General features: G+C 41.2%; 1 protein-coding gene across 1 annotated transcript in view; it reads right to left on the reverse strand.

The window, feature by feature from the left end:
- Positions 1-24241, reverse strand: part of LOC108530051 (astrotactin-2-like) — a 562148-nt gene that overhangs the window by 122582 nt on the left and 415325 nt on the right. Inside the window, exon 7 of the mRNA XM_017872710.1 lies at positions 21563-21730. Within this exon, the coding sequence (XP_017728199.1) occupies positions 21563-21730 (168 nt within the window). The remainder of the gene's footprint in view (positions 1-21562; positions 21731-24241) is intronic.

Here is a 24241-nt window from a genome sequence, read left to right on the forward strand (position 1 = left end):
AGTAATGGTACCACTTTCTTTCCTAATTGAAAACTTCAGAAAAACTTCTAACTGGGCCCTATTTTGTACCCTCGGCATCTGAGTGATATCTGAATCCCACTGACTCTACCTCTTTGGTTTTATCCAGACCCATTTATTCCCATCTCTCTTCTCTGTCACTGGCCTAGTTCAGGCCCTCAACATTGTCCATGTGCTATGAACCTATTTTCCATGTCCCTACATCCAATCTGACTGTTGGCCAGTTATCTTTTCAAAGAACAGCTATACCCACGGCCTTCCCCAGAAACTCTCAGTGGTTTTCAGTTGCCTTCAGGGTAGAGGTCATATATACCAGTCTAGCATTCAAAGTCTTTCATCACTGGCCCCAGACAATTTTTCCAACCTTATCAATAACTCTACCTCCCTGTGGCTTTTATGCTCCAATATTTTCTGAGTCTATTGGTAAGAGCAGGGTCTCTTGAGACCAATTTTCAGACCCTTTGAAGCTTCTTTCAGCAGGTCTGCCTTGGTTCTGCCCATGGGTACCACTCAGAGATCCCACTCAAGCAAAGCCTGAGCCCTAGAGAGAGACAAAGTCAATGAAGGACAGACGAAAGGAAGAGGGAGAGGAGAAAGGGGAAAATTAAGTGGCAAACAATTATTTAGTAAAAGAATGAGGTAATTTGGGCAGTGTTGAGTATAAGTAATGTCATCAGGGGATACATTTTACAGCCCTGAATCCTCTGCAAATCATTCTACCTTTCTGGACCTCAGCCTTCCCATCTGTAAAATGAGTAGGTAGTATTTGGATACCCCACTTTTCCAAATCTTGTTCAAATTCTAGCCCTTGATTCTTCCTCTAACATATTCTGGTCTTGTTTCTTGAAATCAGCATCTCTCTTGTGATTCAGGAAGCAGGATAAGTTTGGGGGCTTGGGGAAATGGAGGCTTGGTAGGCAAAGAACATGATTCGAGTGAAATAACAAGAGGATATAATTAGAAGCTTTATGAAATGAGGAAGATTCTTTATAAGACTACTCAGCCAAATGTGTTGTGTGACCTGAGGCAGTTTCCTCCCTCCCTGGGGCTCAGTTTCTCTATCTGTATAGTGAGGAGGCTGGTCTTGACATCTGAGCAACCTCACATGGGTGTCTCTGATGTCCCTTTCTTCCTTATACTGCTGGTGTGAGACCTTCAAACCTTGCTCTTTCCAAAGCACTACACAAATGTGGACTCTGCATTGTAGCTGCCGGCCCCTCATTGTCATTCATCAGCACGCCTCTGAGAGCACAAAGAAAAAATAATCAGAGGCTGAAAGGTTCTGGTGGCACAGGCTGGTGATCAGGTCTGATAGAGATTAGAGTCCTTAATCAAGGCTACATGGGGGCTAATTGGTGTTGGCTCAGCTCGTGTCGGCAGCCCATACGGGGTGGTCAGGCTGCTGAGAGGCTGCCAGCCAGGCCCCATGAAGGCTCCCACTCCAGGTTCTCAGCCAGGGCAACCTTTTCCACTGGCCCCATTCCCTTTCTTTCTAGCCTCTTCCACCTCTGAGTGTACCACACACATGATTATATAGTATTAGTGTCTAGGAGAAAAGCATGTGGCAAAGAGCTTCCTGCAAAATCATGGCTGATTAAGGATGGAGTAGGGTGAAGAAATCTCACTAATAGCCTGGAATGGACACAGAGCAGATATTTCCAACAATCCAGAAGGATCTGGCTTCAGTTGATGAACACAGGATGCTTAACATGCATGCACAGAGCTGGGCCTGCTGGTGAGAGGCTGGCTTCTCCCCACCCTCACTGTACCCCAGAGCCCTGCAACCTCTAAGCTTCTCAGATGCACTGGGAAGGCATGGAGAACAGAGGGACACAGCCTGGTAAGGGGAAAGGCGTCGGCCTGGCAACCAAGGCTTTTGGAAGCTGAATCCTCTGTGGCCTGCATCAATCACTGCAGCTCTGGGCTTCATCAGAAAATGGGCATCTTAAACCCGATTTTAAAAATTGTCACAAGGATTGCAGACAATATATTAAAAACAGTTACTGCACCGCCAGACGTGTAGGCAGCACTTGGTGTGTTGTAGTGTCGTTATCGTGACTGCTGCCAGCACTGCTGTACTTGCTGTGCTGTTGTCCAGGCTGCTCCCCACCCCCACCCCCCTGCAGTCACGTTTCCTCCTTGATTTGGTGCCCTTGCCCCTCTGAGCTGTAGCTGCCCTTCCAGGCTTTCTGCTGTGTTAGTTCCTCCTTTTCTCCTCCCGACCCGATTCATCTCTGTTCCAGATCTTACTGCTGCGGACCAGCTACCCTTCTCTGGATAATTCCTCTATACCTGGCACAGGGGAGATGGAGGCAGAGAGATGAATCCATCCTATTTTCCTACCTTCAAACAGCTGGCATTGGCGTAGGAAGACTTGGAGGAAAATACATCACTCCACAACGTGTGATTCAGGCTAAAAGAGGAGTGTGCGCAAAGAGGTATAGGAGCCCAAGAGAGGATTGTTGAGCTCTGCCCAGGATGGGGGCTCACCAATGAAAACGGCGGGTAAGAGTAATAATAAGAGAAAACCCACAGGGATAACTACCTGTCAGGCAGTGTGGGAAGTTCTTTGTTTAGATTAACTCACATGATCCTTCCAACAAACCTACAAGGTAGGCTCTATTACTAACTCCATCTTGCAGACAAGGAGATAGAGGCCCAGAGGGGTAGTACCCTGCTTGCTGAAGGTCACAAAGTCAAGTGTGCCAGAGCCAGAACTGGAATCCATCCAGCAACTGTGCTGCTCCAGAGATGGTGCTGCTGTCCCCAGGCTGCACTGACTCCCTTTCCAGGGGAATTAAGAGTTTCACAGAGAAAACAACAGGGACGAAGGCAGGCCACGGTGTGCGTGGAAAATGGTGGGCCCTTTTGCTTTGCTGGATCAGTGGGGTACACTGCAGGCACAGACAGAAGGCTTAATGGGCACTGAGGAATCCTGCCCTGGTTCTGCAGGTATGAAGAAGCAGTCCCTGGTAACTGCCACATCCCCTCTGCAAAAATACAGTTGTGCCCCCTTATCTACAAGATGAGCTCCAACCCACCCAGTGAATGCCTAAAACTGTGGATAGTACTGAACCCTATTGATATGGTTTGGCTCTGTGTCCCCAACCAAATCTCATGTTGAGTTGTAATCCCCAGTGCTGGGGGAGTGACCTGGAGGGAGGTGACTGGATTATGGAGACGGACTTCCCCCTTGCTGTTCTCATGATAGCGAGTAAGTTCTTACGAGATCTGGTTGTTTAAAAGCATGTAGCCTTAGTCAAGGCTACATGGGGACTAAATGGTGTTAGCTCAGCTCATGTGTGCAACCCAGGTGGGGTGGCCAGGCTGCTGAGAGGCTGCCAGCCAGGTCCCATGAGGGTCTCTGCTCTAGGTTCTCAGCCAGGGCAACCCTTTCCACTGGGCCCCTTCACTCTCTCTCTCCCTCCTGATCTGCCATGTGAAGATTGTTCCTGCTTCCCCTTCACCTTCTGCCATAATTGTAAGTTTTCTGAGGCCTACCAGCCATGCTTCCTGTACAGCCTGTGGAACTGTAAGTCAATTAAAGCTCTTTTCTTCATAAATTACCCAGTCTCAGGTAGTTCTTTATAGCAGTGTGAGAACAGATTAATGAACCCATATTTACTATGCTTTTTCCTATATGTACATATCCATAACATTTAATTTATAAATTAGGCACAACAAGAGATTAAGAACAATAAATAAAAATAAAATAGAACAAGTATAACAATCCGCTGATATCACTAGTCTTGCAATTGGGGCCATAATTAAGTAAAATAAGGATTATCCAAACATACGCACTGCGACACCTTGACAGATCTGATAACTGAGATGGCTACTAAGTGACTGACTGGCAATTAGCATATACAGCGTGGATACTATGGACAAGGGAATGATTCATATCCTGGTGGGATGGAGCAAAACCGTGTGAGATTTCATCACACTACTCAGAATGCAGCCCAATATAAAAGTTATAAATTGTTTATTTCTGGTATTTTCCATGTAATATTTTCAGACCACAGTTGACTGTGGGTAACAGATACTGTAGAAAGTGAAATAGTGGATGGGGGGAACTGCTCTAGTCATTCCCAAATGCTGAATTCAGCTGTTAGGGTGGTGAGAGACAAGTTTAAAAGTAGAGAAGACAGGCACTGGAGTCAGAATGGAAGTAGAGCTATGCATTTGCCAATCAATAGCTCAGTGACTTTGTAAAACTTCCTGTCTCCACCCAAGACTCAGCTTCCTTATTTCTAAGTTAATCATGCCAGCCCTTCTCATTGAGCAACACAAAAAATGGGCTCCATAAGTATCACCTGCTATTGCTGTGACTATTATTAGGGAGCTGGTGGCTTTAATTTTCTTTCCTGACCATGGCTCTTATTCCAGACCTCTTAGAAAAAGGCACTTAGAAAAAGGCAGATACTAAGAGATGCTCATGAAGTTTGTTAATCATGATCAATTTTGATCCACCTTTTTGCCTTTAAGCCACCTAACCACCCTGTGAAGCAGGTGCTCATATCCTGATTTTACACAGGAGGAAACTGAAGCCCGACAGTGTTCAATGACTTGACCTCAGTTCATATAGCAAGAAAGCAAGAGGGTCAAGATTAGAACCCTGACCTGCTTGACTCTGAAGTCAGAGCCCCCCACTGCAACTGTACCATGTAAGATGAATGAATTCAGCACAACCCGGTGTCTCATCAAAATGCCCTTTGTGACCCTACTTGGCCGTCTACCATACTTCTATAACAGCTTAAAGGAATGCAGATAAGATCATGCTATGTGGTTGCCCACTTCATGGGATCCTGGAACTCTCTTTTCCTGCAAGTTGCTGGGTGGTCTTACTCAAGCCATCTCATCTCTCTGAGTTTCATCATTTTGACCTAAAAGATGGGGAACACAACTCTGTTCTCCCTTATTCATGAGAATGCCATGAGGATAAAATATATGCTTAAACCATTCAGAACACATGATGATTAATAATTCAATTCCCTGCCTGAACAAAACCTGAAACAGCAAAGTGAAATATACAAAATAAATTAAGCCAAGGGTAATTATTCATTTTGCAAAAGGGTTCTTCACTCCACAGAAGAGACTCATTGATATTTTTTTTCCAAGCAGCAGCTATCTTTGGGAATTTAAAATTAAATTCCATTAATACAATTATAGCAAAAATACTAATGATTTTCCGGAGTGTACTTTGAGTGCAATGGGCCATACCTGTGTGCCCTGCCCAAGGCATCAGACAAGGCAGTCTAGAGACCCAGAAGGGGTCAGAGAGAACTGGGACCTTTGCTTTTCTCTAGCTAGGAATTTGACAAAAAAAAAGAGAGAAGCTGGACTGTGTGCTCTTTCTGAGGGGTTCCTTTCTCAGAGTGACCCCAGCCTCAATTGCAGGCAGATGGTCAGGGTCACAGCTAGCTTCCCCAGGAAACAAGAGGATTGCCATTTCCAGTCTCTTCCATCTGGAATATTATACCATTTTACATAATGTGTACATTCAGCTGAACCCAGCTAATTTTCACTTTGCTAATCTAATTTCTGATTATATTATTATTATTATTATTTTAACCAATTTTTGCTTTTGTCGCCCAGGTTGGAATGCAATTGTGTAATCTCGGCTCACTGTAACCTCCACCTCCTGGGTTCAAGCAATTCTCCTGCCTCAGCCTCCCAAGTAGCTAGGATTACAGGCACCCACCACCAGGCCCAGCTAATTTTTGTAACTTTATAGAGATAGGGTTTTGCCATGTTGGCCAGGTTAGTCTCAAACTCCTGACCTCAGCTGATCTACCTGCCTCGGCCTCCCAAAGTGCTGGGATTACAGGCATGAGACTGTGCCTGGCCCCCTGCCCTGCTTCTGCTTTATGTTTTGTCTCTTTCTCTTCATGTCTGTCTCTCTTTCTGTTTCTCAAGTTTGTGATTTTGTCACAGCCTCGGTTTCTCTCTTTGGTCTCTGCTTCTGTTTTTTCTTTCTCACTCTCTGTGTCTATGTTCTTTACTATTTGACTTTCTCTATGTCTCCTTTTCTTTTAGAATGCTCTGCAGCAAAAATAACTTGAGTTTAGAGTCAGAAAGGTCCGAGTAAAATCCCCAAATCCACTTTAATGTTCTTATCCACAAATATAAAAGAGAAAAAGTATGGTCTGTCTACTTGAAGGTTCAATAGGAAGATGAAATAAGACATAGCATGTAAAGGTGTCACCAAAAAAGAGTACAGTCATTTCCTGTTAAATCAATTTCCCCCTTCCTTCCTTTCTTCTTAAAAGTTCTTTTGTTCGTTTGTTTGTTTGCTTTTAAGACAAAGTCTTGCTCTGTCACCCAGGCTGGAGAGTAGTGGCACGATCTCAGCTCCCTGCAACCTCCGCCTTTTGGGTTCAAGCGATTCTCCTGCCTCCGCCTCCTGAGTAGCTGGGACTGCAGGCACATACCACCATGCCCGGCTATTTTTCTATTTTTTAGTAGAGATGAGGTTTCACCATGCTGGCCAAGCTGGTCTCGAACTCCTGGCCTCAAGTGATTGATCTGCCTCCCTCAGCCTCCCAAAGACTGGGATAACATGCATAAGCCACCGCACCCAGCCTTTCTTAGAGTTTTTTAACTTCCCTTCTTTCTCTTCCCTTGTCTTCCCTTTCATTCACTCCACTGTCTTTGCTCCACTCTCAAACAAGCACACACACTACAGCCCCCACTTTCCCGCAATGATTTAATAGAAGAACAGTGCAGGTTCCCATTACCAAGGCTCTCATTCTTTTACAAAACATTTTTACAGTACATTTCCTGGGATATAATGGAGAATCACTGTGAATAATTAAAATTAAGCAATGTGTGTCTAAGCAGCCTGTATCAGGCTTCACTGTAGAGTCAGACTTCATTGTCAGGTTCATTTTCAGCCATTGGAGAGTGTGATGGGCTGTTTACACCACACTGGGTAGGGTCACCTGACCTTACCTGAGTTGTGTGGGGCATTTTGAATTCTGGATGCCCTGTCCAAAGGAAGAGTGCTGGTGTTAGCAACATAAATCCATACCCCAACTGCCCATCACATACTCCCATTTTCTGGTAGAAACACAAACCATCTAGTGAAATTTTAGAGACCATTCAACATTGTAGCCAAAAGGCAGGGACATAAGAGACCATTCAGTACTGTAGCCAAAAGGTGGGGACACACACACACACACACACACACACATACACACACACACAAACACATACTCCTCCTTCTAGTCAGAGGCCTTTAGTCATCCACACTGAATCAAATGCTGCCTTCGGTCAAGCAAAAGGAGAGAGGACAGTGTGCTGCAATGGGCAGGCTCCCTACAGGCAGTATCAAATAACCAGAAAAGGCAAGTGCTACTGCTAAGTGCTGTGTTTTAAATGGTTTCCTACAGGTCCTTTCTGCACAGAAATCTGTCCTCATGCCTTCCATTTCATCACGATTAAGTCTTTTGTGTGTTAAGTATTGGCAGCTTTGGGGGGTTCTTTTTGTCCCTGATCCAATAATTTCCATATGTTGAACACATATATTTTCCATATAATGTAGCAGGTACTTTGTACTGATAATAAGTGTCACAATAACTTAACAAAGGTGAATACTTCTCCATCTTATTTTAAAAAGTAGGAAATTGAGGCTTGGAGAAATTAAGTGATCTGCTCAAAATTACACTAATAGAGGCAGAGCCCCTGCTCAGCCTCCACCAGTGGTTTCCCCATTGCATTCAGGGCAAGATTTCAGCCCTGGTCTGTCTGATTTCAGTCCTAGGCTCTTTTCATGTTGCCCTGACTGCCTCTCTAAAACAGAGCCCAGCATTCATGCAGCTTGATCATGAGCTCTTGGAAAGGGCCAATGGTGTATCTTTTGCTTCTCTCCCCAGTGACTGACTCAATCTTCAGGCTCAGTCGATGTCTATGAAACAAAGACATTAATGAAACTTATGAGGAACTCATACCCCAGATCCTCTGCACTGAAACACTTATTTCTATGAATGAGTGTACCTGAGCACATTCCTGCAAGACAAGACCAGAAAAGTAATGGCAGAAACCAGTACCATCTTCACATGTGGCAAGAGGCCATGCAAAAGGTAATGGCTCAAGTTTGGAGCTGGGAGGATGGGGGTTTACATCCCAAGGATAAAATATTTTGACTGCTTAATATGTTCTCAAGAGGAAGGAAATTAAGCACCATTATGGTAGTGTGGCAACCTCCTCTCTGCCACTAAGTTACTGAATTACTAAACGAACCCTCCCAAAACCTTAAGCTAATCAGGTGTAGAAGGAAGCCTTGGGCCAGATAATCTGTAGGGCTCCTCTCACCCCTGGAGACTTTTGTTATACGCCCCCACAGTGCCGAGCCCTACTTGTCATCTCAGCGGAGTCTTTAAAGGCTTCTCAGAAGGGGTAGAGAGGCAAGCGTCATTAATTAATATTTTTCCCCTCCACATTTAAGAGGGCATTTAGAATTGTGTAAGGACAGGGTTACCATCTAAGGATGAGTGCCTCCTTGAAGTTTTTGCCTGAGGCACCTCATTCAGTTCATTCTGGTCCCAGCCTTGCCTCACAAAAGGATCAGCAAAGCTCTATTCACCCTCTCACTTGTATCACATACCCACTCCAGCGTTTCTCTTCTCCTTTCATCCCAAGTTGGTGTTGTCATCTCCTAGGTCCTATCTTTAGAGATGGTATAAAAACTGGGTCTTGAGCTCAAACACATGTGGGACACACAACGAGCAGATTCCTCAACTCTGATGTCAAAGCATGAAATCAGTTCACCAGAATCTCCCTGGGCCAGAGAGAGCGGCTTCTTTGTCTAACTAACTCCGATACTGAGCACAATGCCTGGCACATAAGTGATGCACACTAAATAGCAAAGAATCAAATACAATATCTGGATTCTGAATGCTTCTTTCTGCCTTGGCTTTTCCCACCCCGATCCAATCCACCACCATCTCTGGCCTGGATTATCACATCAGTCCTCCCATTAGTCTCCCTTCCAACATGTTTACCTCTGTTCCTACAGATGTTTCCTCAATAGAGATCCAGAGTGATGCTCTTAAAATAGAAGTTAGATGATGTCACCCCTCTGCTAAGACTTCTCCAGTGGTTCCCCATTGCATTCAGAGCAAATGAAAATGCTAACGTTTTTACAGCGTTCTGCAAGGCTCACCCAGGGATTCTGGTCCTCTGATGACTCTGTGATCCCATCTCCTAATACCCTTCTAGTACCCAGTTCAACAGTTCAACCTAGCACATTAGCCTCTATGATCTTCCTCAAATATGCAAGGCACAATCACCCCTCTGAACCTTTGCATAGGTTGTCCCCTTTACCTACACCATGCTTTCCCCAGATATCCGCAAGACCTGCTTTGCTCCCACACCTTTTCAGTTGTGCTTGTCTTGAACAGTCTGCTCAAATTTGCATGTACAGCCCCCTCTTTCTGCAGGCTTCTCACACACACCCCTCATCTTCTAACATGTGATACACTTTATCACATGTTATTCACTATAATTTTATTACTATATATGGTATATACAGCAATACAATTTATTACTATAGATACTATATATAGTAATAAAATATATGTTACAATATATAGTATCTATATAAACTATGTAGTAATAAAATATATAAATTACTGTATTTAGTATACATGGTAATAAAATATATTTAGTAAATAACATTATAAAGTGTATCACATGTTATATATAGTACATTATATATTTCTACATATTCATATACTGTATAAATGTATATATGTATAAATTTATATACTGTATATATAGTATATATGTATATATAGTATAATGTATAAACGTATATATAGTAAATATGTGTACTATATATAGTATGTACATGATATATATATATTTTTTAAACTATATTACTATATATATTTTAACTCTGTGCCTGTCCCCTGCCCCACAAGAATGTAAGTTACATGATGGCTGAGGTTTTTTTGTTTTGTTTTGTTTCTTCTGTCAGAGCCTCACATCCTGATTAATTAGGTGCTTGGTAAATATATACTGAACACTGAATGAACAAATACATTAATGAATGAATAAACACCAAAGCCATTTTTTCAACTTGGACATCAAAGCATTAAAGGAATTCAATAGACCAGGAATTGGCAAAATTTTTCTGTAAAGAGCCAAATGACAAATATTTTCAGGTTTACAAGCCATAGGGTTGTGACTACTCAATTCTGATGTTGTAGCACAAAAGCTGTCATGGACAATATGTAAGCTAATGAGCATGACTGTGTTTAAATAAAAATTAATTTACAAAAAACCAGCAGTTGTCCTGTAGGCTATAGTTTGCTGACTTCTGCACTGGACTAAACATTATTAGGTAAGGCAGTGGGTCTGAATTTTCTTCCTGTTGAATATCCATACATAAACACAGCACAGTGTCTAACACAGCTTTGCCACTCAATAACAATTTTGAATGAAATGAAATATATATGAAATGTAGTTCTGCTCTTCCCTCTGTCACAGCATTGCCTAAGTGAGCTTGTTGCAACAATGGAAATGCTCTATATCTCTCCAATATGAAAGTCACCAGCCACATGTGACTGCTGAGCACCTTCAAATATGGTGAATGCGACGGAGGAGCTAAATTTTACATTTTATTTTATTTTAATTAGCTTATATTTTAATTTAAATGGCCAAAAATGGCCAATAGCTACTGGATTGGACAGTGGAGTTCTATCACAATAATTCTTTTGCTTCATGATTCAGTTCTATTATCTTCCACCCCCACCAGAGGAAGCTTTCCCTGATTGTTAAGGCTCACAATAACTGACCTTTTTTTAGGATATATTAATTTCACTCAATCCATGTTTTAGTCACAGCTATGATAATACCGAATGTTTGTTGAGCTTTAACTACCAGGTATTGTGCTCAGTGCACAATACACTTTATCTAGCTCAGTCCTCATAATTACCCTCCAAGGTCTGCCATGTTGATAATCTTTCCCCTGTTTTACCTTTGAGAAAAACAGAAGTGTCTTCAGCAAAGTGTCCAAAGTCGTGCAGGACCCAAGTAGGCTGGGATTTGAATCCTCATCCATTTGAATCCAGAGTGCAAGTTCTTGACCACCACAAGATGCTTATTAAGTGTAAACACTTGTGTTAGTCCACGTTTCATGGGTGTACATGTTATCTATCCTTCAAGAGATCAGGAATCAGTGGTTTTCTTCATTCTACATATTTCAAAGCCAGAATACTGGCTTTCAGTAAAGATTTTCAGTACACAGAATTTCAGAGCTGGAGAGTACTCAGGGAAAATCTAATGGAAATGCCCTTTGTATTATAAATAAAGAATTTGAGGCTCATAGAGAAAAGGGGACTTGCCAAAGGTCATACCATGGGTAAATTACAAAGCTCGGATTAGAGGCCATGGAGTTTTTCTCTGAGTTCAGTATTTCATCTTTCATGTGCTCATTCCACCATTCACTTTTAAACATCAATAGTGTGTTGCACGATGGGTTGGGAATGAGGAAAAAGCAGTGGATAATGCAGACACAATCTTTGCCTTTATAAGGCACACCGATTTTTAGATAGCTAGTAATTGAACACAGAATGACACAAATACATGTATCATTCAAGGTTGTAATTATGCGCTGATGGCATAGGGTTGTAGTTCAGAGGGTAAATTCTAAGGCCAGACTTGTAGGATTCAAATCTAGACACTATCACTTCCTAAATGACTTTGGGAAAAATCCATTAACTGTGATTTAGTTTCCTCACCTGTAAAAGGAGATGATAACACTATTTCATTACATTAATTCTAAGGCACACAACTTCTCACATTTTATTTTATTTTCATTTTCATTTATTTTCTTTTATTTTTTAGATATAGAGTCTCACTCTGTAACCCAGGTTGGATTGCAGTGGTGTGATCATAGCTCACTGACACTTTGAACTCCTAGGCCCAAGTGCTCTGCCCACCTCAGCCTCCAAGTGGCTAGGACTATAGGTGCATGTCACCATGCCTGGCTAATTTTCTTAAATTTTTTTAGAGACAGGGTCTCACTATGTTTCCCAGGCTGGTCTTGAACTCCTGGCCTCAAGTGATCCTCCCACCTTGACCTCCCAAAGTGCTGGATCACAGTTGTGAGCCACCACACCCAGTCCCCATATTTTAATATTCCTGAAATGAGGACTTATATGATAATTATTAGTATAGTATGGTATAGTATGGTTATTATTATTGGCAGCATTTTTTCTTAGTGGTACATAAACTATATATATGTGTGTGTATCTTAACTTATTTAAAATATAATCACATCTACCTCACATGGCTATTGAGAGATTAAATGAGATCATATGTGTAAAGGCTTTGAAGAGTGACTGACACAGTTGCCACTGTATAAATGTGCACCATTATTGCTATTTACTATAAAGGAAAAATAGAGAGCACTAATGGAGCATAACACATTGGGGAAATAAACTAGTATAGAAAGTCACTTCCTTGAGGAAATGACATTTTAAATTGAAACAAGAAGGATAAGGAGGAGTGAACCAACTACAGAACACAGTTTATAAGAAGTGGGGCTGGATGAGGAACAGATTGTCCCATGAAGAAGAAACAGCACCATCACTAATGCAATTACATTGGCTAGAAGAAATGATTCACCATTAACAAATATAGAACTCTTTACAACATGGCTTTATATTCTACTAACACTCTCAATTCCAACCTAGGCTTCATTATTATCTTTTTTTCCCATACATTTGTTTATTGATAATATATTTATTGTAAGGTTTTACATATATATTTAGAACTTTCCTGGATTTATTTTTTAAATAGTAGGACATATGTCATTTTAGAAAACCAATTTTTTTTAACATAGTTTTGGATAAAATTAAATATACTCTCTAATTTAAATGTCAGTAGATTGTATTTATGATGTTAAAATCTGGTCTTAAAAGCTGAGCACTTCCCTTTTTTTGTACGTATAATCATCAGAAATACCTCAGGCTACCTTCTTCCTATATGCAGCTTTGTGGTGTGAGATTTCAGATCTCTGACAACCTTTTTCTTTCAAGTTCAGAAGCAAAGGTTGCCTTGGACTTTCAATGGGACTGGCAAGTTCCCAATAAGAAAAAGTTTTCATAGTCTCTTTTGTAGTTTACCCTAACCTTCTTGACCTTCTAAATTTTTGAACAGTCAGGCCTGTTGCTTGCTTTGCAGGCTCCCTGAAATTTTATGACCTCATCCTAGACACAGATTGTCCTTTCTTAAAAGACCTTAAACATCTTCTACAACATAACATTTTATAACACATGTAAACCAAATATATCAAAACTACCAAACAGAGATAAAAAGTAGTTTCCCTACAACTCATATATGCTGTCACACAGTTTCTTCTACCTCTCAATTCTGTATTGTTTCCTTGCCCTCAATTCAATTCAGTATTTTTGTTTTTTTCAAGTCAACTTAATCTGTCAATTATTTGTCCAAAGGATTCATGCCTGCCTCTGAGAACTCTATACAAATACCTATCAAAGGGGGAATCCCAGAATGCCTCTCTTTTCTCAATGCTAAGCACATTTCCTCACATGGCAACTCCTTAAAACAGCAGCTTGGCCAAATCCCAGCAGTGATACGTAGTAAATATATGACCTTGAGAATATCAATCAACTGCTTTAAGACACAGCTACTTGTATCGAAGCAACAATAACTACCTAGAAGTGTTATTATAATAACTGAGAATAGCTATATAAAGTCTTTGCATGGTGTTTGATACACAATAAGTGCCTAATAATTTTAGATGTTGTTATTGTCACTTCAGTGTTCATGTACTTCTTGATATCTCACCAAAATTCCATTGTACGTCTTTTGACTATAAGCTGTATTTGGTTGTTGTCTAACACTCCATCTGCTACATATAGATAATGAATCTGCATTAAATGGATTAATCTGATGAGAGGAATGGGATTTATGAGTTACTGACTTGTTTCATGGAATGTAAGCAGAAAACTTTGGTTTCTTGTTGTTCTTTCAATTACTTTTGTTGGAAAAGATTTTAAAAAGCTTAATTCCATTATCTTTCATGCCAGAATAACAAGGTATCATGTTCATTAATCGATAATAAATTTAGATGAGTTCTGTTTAATTCAGATTCTAGTAAAGTTCATGGCAAATGAGTGGTGAGTTGGAGAGCAATATGGGTTCTGAGGATCAGAGAGACTCATTTCATGGAGGATATCCCCAGCTGAGGCTCTCTGGAATAGCAGCATGGTTAAATAAGGACTAATTCTAAACGTATAAAGGGAAGAGTTTACCTTATTTGAGTTCAGAAAAGACCAGTGCTGCTCAAGCAGGGGAGAAGGTGAGTTTCAGAAAAAGATTAGGTATCGCTGAGAAAGTGTTAATTTAGCAAACACACACTTTAGCCACCGTATTGTCAGCACCCTGAGAACTCTCCATGGTGCTGACACAAGAAGCCTACACCTTACTCATTGAACAAGCCTTGACACTTCAGCAGCTGAAACTTGATTTCCATTCGTCCATCCATCCATCCATCCATCCATCCATCCATCCATCCATCCACCCATCCACCCACCCAAGAAAAGATGTATTGATACAGGAACTGTTTCATTTCCAGATACAGTAATAAACAAGGTGAGCAAAGACCAAGTCTTTCTATAATGTATATACTCATATACAAATATCCCCTCTTCAGTCTGCCAGAAAGTTGGTTCTGTATAGACAAATATCAGCATATTTTACTGTGGGTTTTACCTACTTATTACCATACTTCACTACATATGCTCTACCACCTAGAAAGCCCTAAAGATACCATTTCCTTCAAAACAGGAAATTTCTCCATCACTGTAGATTCTTGGAATTTATAGCTTCATAAAAATCCTGTATCCCTTTAAACTTTAGTAACATAGAGCTCAGCAAATACTAGAAACAATCTGTAAGCATTAGAAATATTTAGTACAATATAAGATTGCTATATGACATAACCACATACAGTATATTCTCATTTCATATCCTACTACAAATGAAAAGTGACTGCTGAAGACATGGAAATAAACTGAATGTAATGGTGAACATGACTGAAGTTCATATCAACTGCCATTTACAAATTGTTTCAATCATACATACATGCTAAGTTATTAGTGCTTAAAAGGTCATAGAAACATAGATTTTGAGCTGGAAAATATCCCAGAAATTATTTAGATTTTTAATTTGTATCATGCCACTAATTTATGGTGTGACACAGGGCAATGGGCTTAGCCTTGGTGGCCTTGATCTCCTCATTTAATACACTAGATGATGGCTAGGAACTCTTCTTGCACTAAAAGTATGTTCCCACTCATCACTTTGTTGAAGAAAAGGAATCTGAAGTTAGTGGTGTGGCATACTCAAGGTCAAATGGCAAATTTGTGGCAAAGTTGACATTAGGATTGAAGGTTGAAGGTTAGTAATTATTTTCTTTTTTCTTTCTTTCCTCTTTCTTTTCTTTCTTTCTCCCTCTCCTTCCTTCCTTCCTTCCTTCCTTCCTTCCTTCCTTCCTTCCTTCCTTCCTTCCTTCCTTCCTCCCTCCCCCCTCCCCCATCTCTCTCTATCTTTCTTTCTTTCTTTCTCACAGAGTCTCACTCTGTCACCCAGGCTGGAGTGCGCTGGTGCAATCTCAGCTCACTGCAACCTTCACCTCTCAGGCTCAATCAATTCTTGTGCCTCAGCACCCAAAGAGCTGGGATTACGGGCATGTACCACCATGCTCAGCTAATTTTTGTATTTTTAGTAGAGACAGAGTTTCACAGTGTTGGCCAGGCTGGTCTCGAACTCCTGGCCTCAAGTAATCCACCTGCCTTGGCATCCCAAAGTGCTGGGATTACAGACATGAGCCACCATGCCTGGCCAGTAATTTTTTTCACTGCAAAAGTTCAGAAGTCACACAAGGACTAAATAAATAAAAGATAGGAAGGTCTAGCTTACTCTAAATTCCTCCTTCAGCTGGTTAGCTACTAGAGGGCAGAGATTATATTATATTTTTTTCTCACATAATCTAATGCTATGCACATTGTTGGATTAAACAGCTCATGAAATATTTATTGAACTAATAAGTGAAGATACACATGACTGAATAACTGATTATAAAAATAAGAGAAAACCTTGTATTGGGTTTCCACCATATATTGTCCACTGCACCAGTGAATTTTAAATTTTATTTTCATCTCATCCTTACAACAACTCTAAAAGTTGAAATTATTCTTCTCATTTTAGTTATAAAAAATGAGGCTTGAATATGTTAAATGATTTACCCAGCTCCCTACAACCAGGAAACAGAGAAGAGAGAATTTACACCTGGCTGTGTCTGACTCAGGAAGATATTCCAATTCTACTCTGGTTCACTAAGTGCTTGAATGAATGAATAAACACACGAAAGAATGAGTTAGTGTTCTGCTGTCATTTGCTTCATGTGTCGTAGACCATATTGTCAAAGGTTTTATTTACAGAACTTGGTGTGATGCCACAGATGTGCAGAACTTTAATAAAGCTGTTTCACAATAAGACACTACCACACTGATATTCTTGAAAGTCAAAGCCTAATGATATCAACTGTTTGGTGTTGCATTTTATTGGACCAGAGCAAGTAGTCCTTGGATGTTCACTTTCTGTTCTCAGAGAGATGAAGATAATGGTAGTCTATCCTGGGAAGGAGCACAATGTCACTCTGGTGACATGTTCAGGTCTCCACTAGCCACTTTTTTGCCTTGGTCTTTCATTGGTTTGCTCTCATCTCATCCAGTGTTGTGCTGGTAAATGCTTAATGATTATCTTTCTGAAAAAAAAAAAAATTAACTCAATTTTGTTGCATTTACCAATTGTGTTGGTGTAAACATCCTCACCACAGCATATTTTCAGGCTATCAACATGCCATCGCTGAACAAAGAGTTGGGAAAAGATGTTAACAGTCAACTCTTATGATGCCACGTGAGCTGGCTCCAGCACATCACGGATCTAATTCCATAGTCATCCCTGTGGGTGGTACTAATTGTTGAAATCCCTGGAAAAACACACCGGAGATGGGCTGTGGCATGCAGCCAGGAAAACTTGGCCAGGTTCATGTGTGCACCAAGACAATTATATAAATGTTTCAGCTGTAGCATCTTCTCCACTTTCCTCCTCCTTCCCTGTCACTTGGGAGAAACAATTCTTCTTATCAACACATCCAGAAAAGCTTTAGGGAATGATAACCAATGCTTCGACTCCATAACTCTGTCCAGCTCTACAGATTTGACTCACAAAGGAGAGACTTCTTTAAAAGAAGCTAAGCTACTTTTGACATATCCAGATCTAAATGTATATAGGGCTTCAGGGTTTAGTTTTTAGTTTTTCCATGACTTTCCCCAAATTCTAATTCCTGATGGGAAGCAAAGAGTGGAGAAAGTTCTAATTGTTCTTTTAGGGAGTTAGATGCTCTCCAAAACAGGTGGACCCATCTACTTGTGAGAACAGATGCTCTCAAAGTCTTTGGATCCTTACCTTTTAAAGACCTCTCTTCATATTACCTTCCCAACCTTATCCCCTGCCACTCTCCCAGTGCTCTGCCTGCACCTCATCCTCCAGATCGCAGCACAACTAAACTGCTCTCTGGGTCCTAGAATCATTCTAAACTTTTCTCTTTTTGAAAAAATCAAGTTCCCTCTGCTAAAGCACCCTCCATACTCATAGTCCCTACTGATTTTACAAAGCTGAGCTAAAAGGTCATCTTCTCCATGACGTGTCTTCTGAAATCCCCATCTAGAATACATTTCTCCCTGTTCTTCAGGCTTGAGGCACTTTGTTAATGCATTGTTCTTGATTTATACTACACTGTGTTTTTGATAATAGCTATATATGAGCAGATTCTTTTTATACCTGTGAGAATGTAAAATCCATGAAGGCAAGAACATTGTGCAATTTGTCTGTGATTTCCCATAATACTTAACACACCGACTTTTGAGTTGTAGAATTAAGAAAATCTTGCTTGAATTGAATCAAATGAATTGAACTAAATTTTACAAAGTAGATCTGAGTTAAGCCCCATGAAAATGTATTTAGGGATCTTATGTTCCTATTTCAATTTTCCACCTGTAGACAGTCCTATCCATTTATGCCTTGAGTGACTTATAAGAGAAAGGTGCTTTGCTGGGCATTGCGGTGGAAAGAATATAGGAATAGATATGATCTCTGGCCCTAAGGAATTTACTTTCTAGCAGGGGAGACAAACTTTCAAACATTAACTCAAGTTTTAATCTGGTTTTCAGTCAACAAAGAACTCTGATGATTCTGTAGAAGAAGTTATCCATTCTACTGAGAAGAAGTAAGAAGAAATTAAACGAGTAGGATTGTGGAAGGTAGATGATTAAAGGGTGGGAGGCATTTTAAGTGGAGAGAAGGGCTGAACTCTAGTCAAAAGGTGAAACTTTACATGGGGATGTTTGGGGAATAATTGTGAGTATAAGCAGAGTAAGCAATGGAAAGAGGGATGCTGCTGGAGATGTGTTGGAATAAGAGAGTAAGACCAGGGTATCCTAGAATTCAGAAACCTGGATGCTGCACAGTTGTTGCTGATCCAGTTTTTCTAGATCTGCCAAATATTTAACTTGAGTTCTTATGTAAGTGAATAAAAGGGGAACAACTAGAATTGATATATACAATTGTTTCAAGAAGCATCGGGAGGAAAATTCCCTTCTTCTTTCTTCTTGTATTATTCTTTGTCTCTTAATTACATGTCAGGTATTATGCTGAATTTTAAAGATAGCAAGAAAAGTGAAACAGACATCTTGAACCTCCCTCCTTGCTCCAACCAAGTTTACAGTCTGGTGATAGTTCCAGACAAGGAAAGAACAATGACTCTGTAGAGGAACAAGGCCATGACATATGGAAGCACAGAAGGCTATGACAGTAGGTGGGAGGGCCCATTCATCTGTTCAGGGCTAGGGAGAGTGGGTCAGGAATGCCACCTGTGGGAGGAAAGGTGTTTGGGCTGAAAGTGTAGGAAATAAAAAGAAGCCCCTGCTCTCCCATTAAAAGAAAAAAGACATTTTCAAGGGGAAGAAACAGCCTGTGAAAGGGACAGAGGCATGTGAGGGCATGGTGCCTTCAGCGAACCTGCACGTGGGTGGTATGCCTAGAACCTAGGACACAAGGCGAATAGAGGCAGAGTTTTGTCAAGACAATTAAACTAACACATTTGGCAACTGAGTCATCCCCCATCTCTTGCCTTCTGTGACCCAGGGACAGAAGATTGCCTTCCTGACTCAGGATCTGTAAGTATTTAATCTTTGAACTTGTTTCCTATGGTGGTGTTTAACTGAATCTGTGCCTTCTGTTTGAAGGAGCAGGGGCTATCCTAGGCCCTGGATGTTGGGGAGAACACAAGGGCAGGCTCCCAGCACATGACTGATGGTCAGGCAGGCATTAACTGTGCACAGGTTAGATAAACCACCAAGGGTGGCAGCCAGTGTAATCAAGCTTCCTGTGTGAGAAGTTCACAGGATCACAGGTGATCTCCCGGGTCACCATCAGACAACCAGATCTTAGGCTGCCCACCAGGTAAAAGAAGCATCCCGTGAAGGGCACACTGTAAACACCCACACCGAGCCCCACTTTATTTCCCATTTGGGAAGGGTTGCTAGACGTTCTACTGCTGGAATCCCAATTTAGCTGGGGGCTCTTAGATCAGGACCCAAATGGCCATTCTCTGTTGATGTTTAGTACTCATCTTGAACTTACACCCAAAACAGCACTCTTTGTCTTCCTCACCCAACCCTGATCTTCCCGTGGCATCCCCTGACTCAGTTAATAATAACTCAATGTGTCCCATTGTTCAGACTGAAAAATTTGGAATAATCTTTGACTCCACTCTATTTTTTGCATTCTATTCTCAGCAATAAATTCTGTTGAGCATATACTCTTAAATATATCCAGAATTTCATCATTGTTCACCATCTTCGTCTCTTACCTCCACGGTCCAAGCCACTACCAACCTTTGCCTAGATTAGAGTAACAGGACCTTTGAACACTCCTGAATCAATTCACCACACAGCAGCCAGAGTGGTCCTATTCAAATGCAGGTCACAGCTTGTTGCTTCTGTACTCAGAATCTCCCAAAGACTCTCCATCTTCCCCAGAGTAGAATCTGAAGCCCAGATTATCCTATACAAGGCCCTGAGAACCACCATGTCCCAAAACTACTTCTTCTCAGCTTTATTCTCCTACTCCCCTTCTTTCTCACTCTCCATCTTGCCCCACTACCAGTGCTAAATAAGCAGCATATTAGGCCAGGCGCAATGGCTCACACCTGTAATCCCAGCACTTTGGGGAGCTGAGATGGGTGGATCATAAAGTCAGGAGTTCAAGACCAGCTTGACCAACAAGGTGAAACCACCCATCTCTACTAAAAATACAAAAATTAGTCAGGTATGGTGACATGTGCCTGTAATCCCTTCTACTCAGGAGGCTGAGGCAGGAGAATCACTTGAACCTGGGAGGCGGAGGTTGTAGTGAGTAGAGATTGCGCCGCTGACTCTTTTATCTCCGTCTGCCTGGAACACGTCCCTCAGATACTAACATGGTTTATTCTCCCATCTCAAGGTGGCTGCTCAAATGTCACCTTCTCAGAGAGGCCTCCCCAACCACTCTGTGTATAATGAAACTCCACCCATACTCCCAGCTTAGCACTCTACATGCTTTGTACATCATTCTTTTCCCCACACCAGCATCTATCATCACCTCACAGAGTCATATAATTTACCTGCTTGTTTGACTACTGCAGCACTGTCCCATAGAAATTTTCAGAATGATGAAGATACTCTATATCTATATTGTGCAGAAATGTAGCTGCTAGTGTATGGCTATGGAACACTTGAAATCTGGGTTGCATGACTGGGAAAATGAATGTTTGTTTAATTTCATTTAATTTCAATTAATTTAAAATAAAATGCCACATGTAGCTAGTGGCTACTATATTCCACAGTGCATGTTTAGTGTCTACCCCACTAGCATGTAAGCTTCATGAGGGTGGAGATTTTGCATATTTTGTTCACTGCTATCTTCCCAATACCTAAAAATATGCCTGGCTACTAAAGAAATACCTGTTGAGTGAATGAATGAATATGCTATGAGATTTCCACACAGCATCTCATTCAATCCTAATGACAGTTTTGTGAGTTGGGTGCTATTTTCATTCTCTTGTACTGAAAGGTAGGCAGTGTCTTGCTCAAGATCATGCAGCTAGTAACAAGAAGATAAGCTCTGAATGCAGGGATATCTGAAGTGCAGACAATTTGCTTGTCTGGAGTTGGGCCAGATGTTCTCTGTGGTCCTTTCTTACTCTGAGAGTCTGTTTCTCTAAGAATTTCCTCCCTTGAAAGGCAATGGCAGCACATAGATTAGTGTTAATTAGATTGATGGGCCTTCTTATCCAGTCACTTGTCAATGGCTCAGAATCCATAGTTCTTTAGGTAGAGGGAGCACAGAACCTCTTTCCACCCAGCCTCTCCCACCCTCTATCCCCATCCCGGCTCCCATGGCTCACCGGTTTCTGGGTCGCAGACCTGCTCACAGGCGTCTGTTGTCCTTTGTCCACAGAGGTCCCTCACCCATGGGGAGGTGGCATTGATCTGGTAATACAGGGAAAGCTTGGCCGGGTTTAACCAGTCGGAGATATCCAGGTAGCTCCCTTCACTCACCACGAAGCTGCTTCCTATGGGTGAACAGAGAGATGACTACTTTCTCACTGATTTTAAGGTCTTAGCTGATGCTACAGGAAAACAGAGAGGTGTGTACAAGCCACATTCCCCAGGTCATTTGATCTCATTTGTCTAAGCGCACTTGCAATGTGCCTGTCATGGTGTTGCAAGCCCATAGGGAGATAGAGGCAGATCAAACACGGGAGAGAATTCAGCCTAGTGATGAAAGATAGGCCCTTAGGACTGAGAGGGAAGTAGGGTCAAATTCAGGATCTGCCCTTACTAGGCATTGACTCCGGGCAAGTCACACAATGCCCCGGGTCTTGGTTACTTCCTCTGTAAAGGAGAATATTAATGGAACTTACCTCATGGAGTTGATAAGGGAATGAAATAAATTCATGTAGATAAAATGCTTAGCTGGCACCTGACTTATTCTAGGAAATAATGATTAAATATTAAATTTCAAAGGAAATGAAAAAAGCTAATGTCCCTGTCACTCAGGTGTCTCCTCTGGAACAGGGGTCATTGATACCCACAGGGGCCAGGAGGCTAACATCAATAGGAGAGACTGGCTGAGTGTGAAGGAAATAGCATCCAGGTCTCCTCACAAAGCTTGTGTTGTTTTTGTGTTATTATGAGAAAGACAGAAAGATATAGAGAGACAGACCAAGATAGAGAAAACAGAGACAAAGTGAGATTTCCAAAGAAATCCCCAGCACCTCTAAGGAAAAGAGCAGTGCCCACCCAAGAAAAAAAATACCCTGATGTTGCAGAACAATAGGGAGAAGGTGGGGTTTGAGACACAAGGAACACCGTAGGCTCCATTAAAATGGGGCTGCTATGATATAGCTCCAGCAGCTCTTGCCACGTGGAACTAAAGGCTAATGGCACCAGATCTTAAGATTTTCTTCAGGAGAAGCTAAACATTAACATTTTTATTCTAATCAACCAATTTTTCAACATTTATGATGGCTAACATTTCTTCTTGAGTGCTTGCGTAGGCCAAGATTTGATCTAAAATGTTCCTTATTATCCCACATATATATGGAAACATACATATATGTATATATTACTATATTACATATAAATATATAATAATCTATAGACAGATATTCCACATACATGCACATGTACACACACATATATATATACACATATACTTTTTTTGGGAGGCAAGAAACAGAAGCCCATTCAGGATGGCTGCATATAAGTTGCAAATGGTGAGTGTATGTATGTATAGCAATAAAACAAAACAAAGATAGAATTGCACAGTGGGAAAAAAATGTACCCACACAACACCAGGCTTCACAAAGCTGGGCAGGGAGCGTAAGTCTAGATTGATGGCAGATCTAGAGATGGCAGCAGCAGGAGACTTTAAATTGTGTTTTATAATTAACATGACTCAGCTTCTCACCTTGTGTCTACCTCACTGTCAAGTAAAAACAAAGAAACAAATCTTTCTGTGAGTGCAATTCAAGTTCTCCAAAGACAGACTCAGTTAATAAGAATCAAATGGGTTCTATGGAGGCTTCTCTGTCAGGTCACATCTGACTCTGCTGGCTGACCTATGGTTGGACTCCTCTTGACTCTGGTGTAAAGCTGTGGTCCCATGAGCAATGGTCAGAGAGGCAGGATCACATCAGACCACACCTGGCTGTCTGAGCATCTAAGACTGTGGGAGGAGAAGTTTCCCTGGAAATAGTAAGGGTATGATCGGCAATGATTAGCTTCTCTAATTCACACAAATCATATGATTTCTGTCATCCTATGCAGTAAATCCCTAAGTAAAGGCACAGTGGACAACATAATTTTGGTGCAAAAGAAAGAGGCATCTTTGTGAAGTAGGGGGAATAGATAGTATCAGGACTGAGATAAGGAAATGACCACATTTCAAGTTGGCCCTAAAGTCCTTGGCAGCTAAGGCAAAAAAGGAAGGAGTCTGTTGGATTCCACATTTCAAATTTCTGGCAGAAGAAGATATGCAAATCTATCTGCAAAGCCATATTTCCCCCCCTGGAAATAAGCCCAAGCAGAAACATGTCACATGGGTCCTTGAGGAAAGCACAGAACATCAGTATCAACTACAGATTTTTCTTTAAAAAAGCACAGTCATGCTGTTTAAATGGATAATTCTTGTATTTATTCTCACTAAAGACTGAAAGATGGATATTGAATTGTGTCCCAGGACTGAGTTTGGTTAATCTCTCTACTTCAGGAAAGTTACACAGTGCAGTGATAAAGAGAATAGAATCAGCAAGATATGAGCTCACATCCTCACTTTTTTACTTACCAGCTCTACAAACTTGATCAAAAAAACAAACCCTCAGTTATCCTATATGAAAGGTGTGATACCAAGTCCCCTTTCATAGGTTGATATAAAGATTGCATAAGACAATACATTTGTCATAGGTCCGAATCACCAGAAAACAGACTCGGAGGCAGACACAAGCATTCAGGATGTTTTGGGGTACATATTCTTGTAAGAGGATCAGCAAAGTGGGATTGGGGAAAGGGAGAGGTCAAAC

This window comes from Rhinopithecus bieti, unplaced genomic scaffold (genome assembly GCF_001698545.2).
Source record: "Rhinopithecus bieti isolate Rb0 unplaced genomic scaffold, ASM169854v2 scaffold_7605, whole genome shotgun sequence".
Lineage (NCBI taxonomy): Eukaryota > Metazoa > Chordata > Mammalia > Primates > Cercopithecidae > Rhinopithecus > Rhinopithecus bieti.